General features: G+C 41.2%; 1 protein-coding gene across 2 annotated transcripts; it reads right to left on the bottom strand.

Moving 5' to 3' along the window:
- Positions 1-1817: 1817 nt before the first annotated feature.
- On the bottom strand, positions 1818-7846 carry anxa14 (annexin A14). 2 transcript variants are annotated; one of them, XM_084562726.1, is made up of 12 exons: positions 7783-7846; positions 7206-7302; positions 7013-7101; positions 5557-5670; positions 5370-5460; positions 5205-5284; positions 4974-5012; positions 4730-4820; positions 4541-4636; positions 4404-4459; positions 2257-2364; positions 1818-2154 (listed from the first exon to the last, which is right to left on the bottom strand). In XM_084562726.1, exons 1-12 carry the CDS (start codon positions 7807-7809, stop codon positions 2095-2097), a joined length of 948 nt encoding a protein of 315 aa, XP_084418852.1. In that variant the 5' UTR covers positions 7810-7846; the 3' UTR covers positions 1818-2094. The 2 variants fall into 2 exon arrangements, with proteins under 2 accessions (XP_084418852.1, XP_084418851.1); XM_084562725.1 differs by lacking the exon at positions 1818-2154 and having other exon boundaries at positions 2172-2364.
- Between the last annotated feature and the right edge of the window lie 256 nt (positions 7847-8102).

The raw sequence follows: 8102 nt of genomic DNA, 5'->3' as shown, positions 1-8102 counted from the left end.
AAGAAAATGATACCGTTCTTCACAACACATGCAACCAGTAATTCCCAAACAGCTTCCTGGTTCCGGGGCCAAGTCACACCTCACTCCAACCCCGCCTTAAAATGTGATATTTTTGTATAAAAGGTAAAGGTGTCCCGTCCCAGAAACAGAACACAACCAAGTCACAGTAGGAGACTTTTCAGAGCATCATCATCACACTTTTCTTCCTGTGCATCTGGACAATTTCTGGAACATGTCTGCCACCTCTTATCTCTCCATCATGAAGATTTTGGCTCTGGGATTCTTTGCACTGGCTCATCTGGCAGCTGGACAGGTATCTATTCTTTTAAAATGAGATTCTTTGTGATTTTGGCTTATTATACGGCATACGGCATGAAAATTTGTCTTCTGAAAGAGTAATCAAAGTGCTATTTGACCTGTTTAAACATCATTGCATTGCACTGACGGGTTATAATAGCTAATTTTAGAGTTATTTTACAGTTTAATAATAATAAAAAAAAAAAAGCTTGAATCAGCATGACAAAAGTTCGAATGTAATTACAATTAGCTTGGAGTTACAAGTCAAGACCACCTTTTTGTTATTCAATAGACTCTGAGCCTATAATTTTATATGTTAATTTTTTTTTTTGCACTGTTCCTAATCAGAACACTACAACTGCTGCGGTAACACCAACCAACACTACAACCACTATGCCACCACCAACCAACACTACAACCGCTGTGACACCACCAACCAACACTACAACCTCTGCGCCACCATCAACCAACACTACAACCGCTACCCCACCACCAACCACCAATACAACCACTACCCCACCACCAACCACAAATACAACCACTACGCCACCACCAACCAACACTACAACCACTGCGCCACCATCAACCAACACTACAACCGCTACCACCACTACAACCACTGCGCCACCACCAACCACCACTACAACCGCTGCGCCACCACCAACCACCACCACAACCAACGTCACAACTGTCTCCCCAACCAATGGCACAACTGTCTCCCCAACCAATGGCACAACTGCCGCCCCAGCCACCCCAACCACCACTGTAACTGTCCCAACTACGACGAAAGGTGGAGGGGCAGAGGTCAAAGCTTCTGTGCTACTCTCTGTTGTGCCTCTCTCGCTCTGCATGATCCGCTTGTGAGCGTCAAAACTCACCTAAAGGACTGAGACTCTAGTTCTTCCAAAATGTCAGTGTTCTAGAGTGTAAATTAAGCTTAAACTTACTCAGCGGGTAAGTTTGGGTCGTTTTTCAGAAAATGAAAAAAAGTTTCAATATATTTTGTCAGTTACTCTATAAGGATCAGAGTTGCGTTTTGAGAGAATGAAGGCAAGCACTATGGCGGCAATAACCTATTGGTTTTTAATGGTCTTGCAAAAATCTTAGAAAACTTAGTTTCACGCTGTATTTTAACTATCACTCTCTGCTGAAGCTCTATGATGCCCAATGGTGGATGGCTCCTCAATTTGAGAACCACTCTGACTGCACTACAGTATAAGGAATGAAGGACTGGGACACTTTTCTATGCAAAACACTGTGCACAAACTAACTACCAGTATTGCTTAATGCATTTGTTAAAAAACACACACACACAGAAACAAGCACTGTAATGTAAATGAACTAAATGAAGAAAGTGGTGTGATTAAAATGTAATAAATAATCATATATATAAAAAAAATCTAAAACCTGCATTTGAAATGTAATTGTTTTGCTACATGTGAATATTGATGAATCCAAAGATGTAACCGTAATAAAAAAAGACTTTATTGTAAAAACAACATTGTGAACAAATTATTCGGAGAAAGGCTACAATTGTTCTGCTGATGTTTATGTGGAACAGACACGGCAAATACAAGCACAGCATTGGGACGAAGAGGAAATTGCAGTTGGTATTTAATGAAGTAATATAGGTTGATAAGTTCATGCACGCTCATGCAAAGCGTGCTGTTAATGTGATGGTGTTAATGTGATTTCCTATGACAAAGTATCACGGGAGCATTCTGTTGTAGCACTTTATTACGGTTTATTTTTTTCCATTTTAATAGATCGACTATAACGCAAGAAAAACGAGTTTGTTTAATCCTCAGACCGACAAATGGCCAGAAGAGCCTGTAGATGGTCTCCTTTAAAATGTTTCTGTTGGGGAAAAACAAAGATATAACCATGTCAGCACTGGATATGCTTATGCACATGTATTTCAAGGAACAAAGCTGAGAGATGTGTGTGTGTGGCACCAACCTGCAGAGTAGTGTAGAGAGAAGTGCCCGTTAACTTAAGGAAGGCAGCTCGGATGCACAGGAGATCTTCCTCACTGTGCGACACCATGATCCCCTGCACTAATGACGTCTGTAAGAGAGAAATCGTTTGTGTATTTAATGATCTCATAAACCGTAAGACCTCAAAATGTGCCTTCTATTGTTCGAGATAAATACGATTTATGGTAGATAATTTACTTAAGTACCGATACAGTCATGCATTCAAAATCCTACTTGTAAGAACGTAATTGCATTCAAATATATTTGAATTACCTAAAGTAAAAGCACGCTGCACCGTGTAAGTCTGATTAATGTTACAATTCAACCTTACTTCAGTTACTTTATATACTGCTGGGTAGCTAAATCTGCAAACTAATGAGTAAATAAAGCTTTAAGATAAATGTTGTGGAGTACCAAGCGCAATATGTGCCTTGATATACTATGGCCTGGATGACTGAGAAAGTACAATACCCAAGTTAATGAACTTAGTTACATTAAAGGGGGACTACCGTTTTTTACAACCTGGACCTTATTTATGGCATAAAATACGATCGTTTACACACCTGTATTGCTTTGGTGTCATTTGTAGTCGTTCGGAAGATATTTAGATCTGCGTTTATCCATATAGTGGGAGTGACTGGGGCACCGAAACGCAGCCTCTAAATAACGCATTATCTGCGCGGCTTGTTTACCTGTAATTTGCTACTGCTAGTTTTTTGCAACACGGCTCTATATTTTTCCAATTCTGAGGTTGTGGACGACGACTTTGTTTACGATGGACGTCCTTACTGTTTTGAGCCAGAGTATATGGTGGAGGAGCTCGTTCAAAGGAGAATGCGGAGGCAGAGAGAGGAACAGCTGGCCAAAGAACAACACACCGATGCACGTCCGTGAATAGATGACGGGTGACTCAATAGGGAATAGCAGTAGCATATCATAACAAAATTTTGGTAAAATGATCGAGTTTCGCAGCAGATAATGCGTTATTTAGAGGCCGCATTTCGGTGCCCCAGTCACTCCCACTATATGGATATACGCGGCGCTCTGCTGGAGCTAAATATCTTCCGAAGGACTAAAAATGACACCAAAGTTATATGGGTGAGCAAACGACCGTATTATGTGCCAGAAATAAGGTAAAGGTTGTAAAAAACGGTAGTTCTCCTTTAACCGCTCATTTCAATGTGTCTGTATAAGAGAATTTTGCTTTTCCGGCAGCATTAAATGAGGATTTAATAAAATCACAGCCACAAAAAAAATTAGCTTCATTGAAAGGCAGCGCCAGATCTCGGTTCGCCTCATTTAATTAACCTCACAAATGACACTTTACTGCGGTGACGGAAGCTTTTAATGGTGGAATGTAACTAAACATATACAGCTCTAGTACTCAAGTGTTCCACTTAGGCAAGCTACTGAGGTAATTATATTTCTTATTTGTGCTCCTTCGTGATTCTCCACTGCATTCACCCAACGGCTGGACGTGACCATGCCATTAAAAAGGTCTATTGCTATTAAAATGCATGAACCCTCTCCTGCCTAAAACGGATAAAACCTTAAAATAACATTAAAATGCACCTTCATGCATAAGTATTAATGCAAATAATCACTTTAAGTACATTTAAATCTTTACTTCTACCTTGTGGACAATACCAAAATGAAGGACTTTACATATAACAGATAATATAAAGCAAGGAAGGGTAACTTTTATTTAAACTATTTCAAGACCTCTTCCACTGTTGCAGGATTAGAAGCTTCTTGCCTTTGTTCAAAGGTTGATTATTGATCAACTGAGCGCAGCAACACACAGGGATAGACAGAATTCATTGCCATGCCTGTGGGGCCCATTTAAAATGTTCAGCACAATTCATATACAAGGGGTCTTTGATGTCAGGCAATAAAACTGTAAAATTATAATACAAGTTGAAAGGAAAACAATGGTAACAAGCTAGTGCACGTTTATGGCTGTGACTAGACAAAAGGTCTCATGATAAACATGAGATGCCCTTCCCTTAATCAGGACATAAAGTTGCATAACTTTTAAAAGTCAAATATTAAATGTGTCTCGAGTGGAGGAACATTGTACATTTTTTTATGATATATGAGAAATCATCAGCTGAAGAGAGAAAGTCTTACCTTCATGGTCGCCAGTCTCTTGGCGAGGTAGACATCAGGGTTTTGAATGCACTGAACTGCCGTAACACAGATATCAAAGGAAAAATAAATCAGAAGCCGACATACGGAGCCAGGCGAACACTATAGACTATATTTACCTAAAACCTTCAAACCCAGCCGAAAGTCTCCGCTGAAACGTTTCTCCACGATCTGATCCACCATCTGTCCAGTCTGCAGCTCCAGGCCGCTCAGCACTGTCAGTGATACAAAGCAGAATGAATAGATTGATAACTAAAGCAGCAAAGATTTATAAATCTAATATATATATATACATATTGGAGCCACACCTTTGTTCAGATGATCCAAGCCTCTAGAGGTCAATATGTCGATCCACGGTCCCGCTTCGGCTTTTTTCCCATTGAGAGACACAGCGAGAGACTGGATGATTGAAAACAATAAAACCCAGTGAGAAGGCATGTTGCAACCATCGCAGGCTCCATGCAATGCCTTTAAGTGTTTGTAAATGTCCTGTGAGAGTGTTTTACGCATAGTTTTAGTGAATATTTTCTGCGTGAGAGTGACAAATGATACCTCAATGTCTCGTTGAACCATACCAGTCCCATTTTGTTTCTGTTGTGAGAGAGTAGTAGAAAAAAAAAAATATAGTTTTAAATGCAATTTAAAGGCCGCATATCGTTATAGTAATTCCACACAAAGCATCCATTACTGTTAATTTACATCCAAGGTGAACTGTTTTAACATCAGGTTAATTGGTTTAATTAAGTTAAAAGGGAGAGTAAAGGATGGAAATACTTAAATTACATTTAGCAAAGCCACAACAAGCTTAGCAAAGTCTCCACTGGTCTCTCCTTTCAGTTCCTTCTCCAGGTCCTTATTATAGGCTGAAGGAGAGACAAAAAAAAGGTGATCATGGACCAGAGGTTGGCACGTCCACAGTAACCTTTAGTACCTTTTAGTACAACTTACACTGTTTGAACACAGCACTGATTTCTTGAAGCTGCTTGCCAGATTGTGTGCACAGAATCTCCATTAGTGTTTCCTCGTCTGTGCCTATACCCTGCGCACACACACACACAGACATGCTGTGTTAATATTTTGCCGGACGACAGACAATGCTCTCGCACACCCAACAAAAACATCTACAAACACTCACCGCCATGGCCTGTTGCAGACGATAAGCTTCGTACTGCACAGGAAGCATCAACAGTTCCAGCAGCAGAGTCTCCAGGTCTCCAGACAGTGCTTTCTTCAGAGCAGCTGACAGGTCCTGGTACACACATAATAAGAAATGTTTCCCATGGATGTAGTGCATGTCCTTATTGATATGCGCAAAGTAGATATTATCAGTGGCTGATATCTCCACCACTTAACATCTCTCTGCAAAAGGTTTTGCCCCCATTCATCCCTTGAGTGTGGAGAGTTTCTGGCTTTTAATGAGTCGTAAAAGAAGATACCACCCAGGTCAACCTCAACTTTCATTCATGTGTATTACAGGTATTTACTATTCATTGATGTTGCAAACAAAAAGCTAAACTCTCCACCAGTCATTTAGAACTGGATGAGTTACGAAACTTCTTCAGTGACACTCAGACAAGCCCAGTTGCCTTTGCTATAGCTGCATTTTCAGATACACTATGACGTAGGTGACTGAGAATCTTCACAGACAAGTTGATCTGAAGGAAAATTCAACTCTAAAACGCCCCACCTTTATCAAACATTTGCTGGGAAACCTCAGACTTCCCACCAGTCCCCTAGAACTGAAGAAGCTACTCGGATGAGTGGTGAAACGTCTTCTCCAAAAACTCTACAAGTCCAGTCGCCTGTTTTGAACCTTTTGAACATTTTGTTGCCAGACACCACAGGACACCCCCAGAAGGCCCATGTCCATTCTCTGATGAGTCCCAACTGTGCACAAGGGAGACTATTCCTGCAGTTTAGCTACTTTTAATGTGATGAACCAGAGTTGACGTGAGTTTAACACAACTTTGGACACAGGTTTTAACCAAAAAAAAAAACATCTCCAGGGCATGGAAGGGTGAAAAACCTGCAGTTACTCTAAGGGCCACTTTAGGCTGCAGCATAAATAAATACATTTATGACAGCTGTGTGACATCTCACCCATTTAATTTACATCAGGGCTTAAAGAAATGCACAATTAAAGGTGTGGCTGCTTTGAGTGACTGGTGGGTGTTGCCACACGTTAGGGTGGACTAGGGTTGGGGTGGACAGTGGACCTGCCCAGTGTTTGTTCTTGTTCTGCTCTGCGGACGTTCCCTTTAAGATACACTGACACACTGTTGTTGAGCGCCTGAGCCTGGATTCCCAGCCTTCTGACCTCAAAGTACATCTGAGATCCCTATCTAAACAAAGGTGTGTTCAAGCCTGTTTCATATTTGATCAGCAAACACTTAAGTTACAGATGAGCAAACTCATTTTTGACATAGGCTATTATAACAGCAAGTCAACATTCAGTTGTACTGTGCAACGGTCTGTAGAGTTGTTTTTTTTTCCCGTTGGGAGGCAACTTTAAATCTTGAAGATGCTTCTCTGAGCATTGTTTCAGTGTATTTTTCTCCATCGCTCCAGGAGGAGATCATTTGCTTCCTAACCTTTGTGGTCGTCTCTTCAAAGGTCTTGGCAATCGCTTGTCTCTGGATGTTGACCCGATTTGTTAGGATCCTCACCAGAGTCACTGCATCTGAGCGAGACACACAACGTCCAAACATTTATGAGCGTTTAAGAATGGAGGGAGGAAAGAAAAGTAGGGATGTTTTCAGCTTCAGCAGAATCCCTCAGAAGTACCTTTCTTCTCCAGAGCCGCCTGGATCTCTGCGGCGTCGCTCTCGGGCTGGAAATTGGAGTAGGGCCGCACCGTTCCGAGGGTACCCCAGAACATGTCCTGTTTTATAAACATTGGTTTGACATGAATCATAACAGCTGGCATTGATCCTCTTTGCATAAGTATGATAATTGAGCATCAGGAAACAAGGGGAATGTGCAAACAGCTACGCGATAACAGACATGAGGGACATGAGGGTGTCGTCGGGGGATGAGCAACGACACAAGTCGGCTTGGCTTGAATTCAAAGAATGTGAAATATTCTGGTATACTTCCGCTGTGGCTGCTTGAGTGACAATTGGTATATGAGTAAAGCTATTTGTGTTCATAGTACTATAGCTAATTCCACATATGAAAGATGAGTCACTGTGGGGTTGAGGGGACTTGTTTGGTTTCAAATTGATTTGCTTGAGTGGACAGAATAAGACAGATACTCGGAGAACCCAAGACAGCAAATGGCATTATCTACAACTCTGGAGTCACGATGCAATGGCAGAGAGAGGGAAAGGGCAGAGGTCTGCTTATTCAAAAGTGTACTCACATGAGACTTGAAGTACTCGGGGTCCATGGCTTTGTTTGATCTGAGAGTGTGCACGGAAACGGATCAAGATAAACGAGATACCGTGACAGAAACACATGACACACAAACAGTGAATCAAAACACAAACAGGCACAGAGGGATTCACGTCACTGTAACATTTAGAATCAGGTGAAAGACAGAAATGCTAAAAAAACAACAACATCTTTAAAGGAATAGTTCTTGTTCTTACCTGTAACAGAAGACTGTGTCAGCTGTAGAAAGGTGTGGCGGCACTGAAGTTTTTTTTTTAACAACCTTTAATCAGTCCTGTATCTCAGTCC

Source organism: Chelon labrosus (assembly GCF_963514085.1).
Source record: "Chelon labrosus genome assembly, chromosome: 16".
Taxonomy (NCBI): domain Eukaryota; kingdom Metazoa; phylum Chordata; class Actinopteri; order Mugiliformes; family Mugilidae; genus Chelon; species Chelon labrosus.
The sequence above is the reverse complement of the archived record's forward strand: the minus strand, read 5'-3'. Positions and strand labels throughout refer to the sequence as shown.

Excerpts from the sequence above, each read along its gene's own strand:
- anxa14 (XM_084562725.1), bottom strand. The coding sequence starts at position 7,809 with ATGGACCCCGAGTACTTCAAGTCTCAT. Across the intron at positions 7,303-7,782 it reads CCGAGTACTTCAAGTCTCAT|GACATGTTCTGGGGTACCCT; the intron begins GTGAGTACACTT and ends TTTATAAAACAG. Across the intron at positions 5,461-5,556 it reads GTCTGCAACAGGCCATGGCG|GGTATAGGCACAGACGAGGA; the intron begins GTGAGTGTTTGT and ends GTGTGTGCGCAG.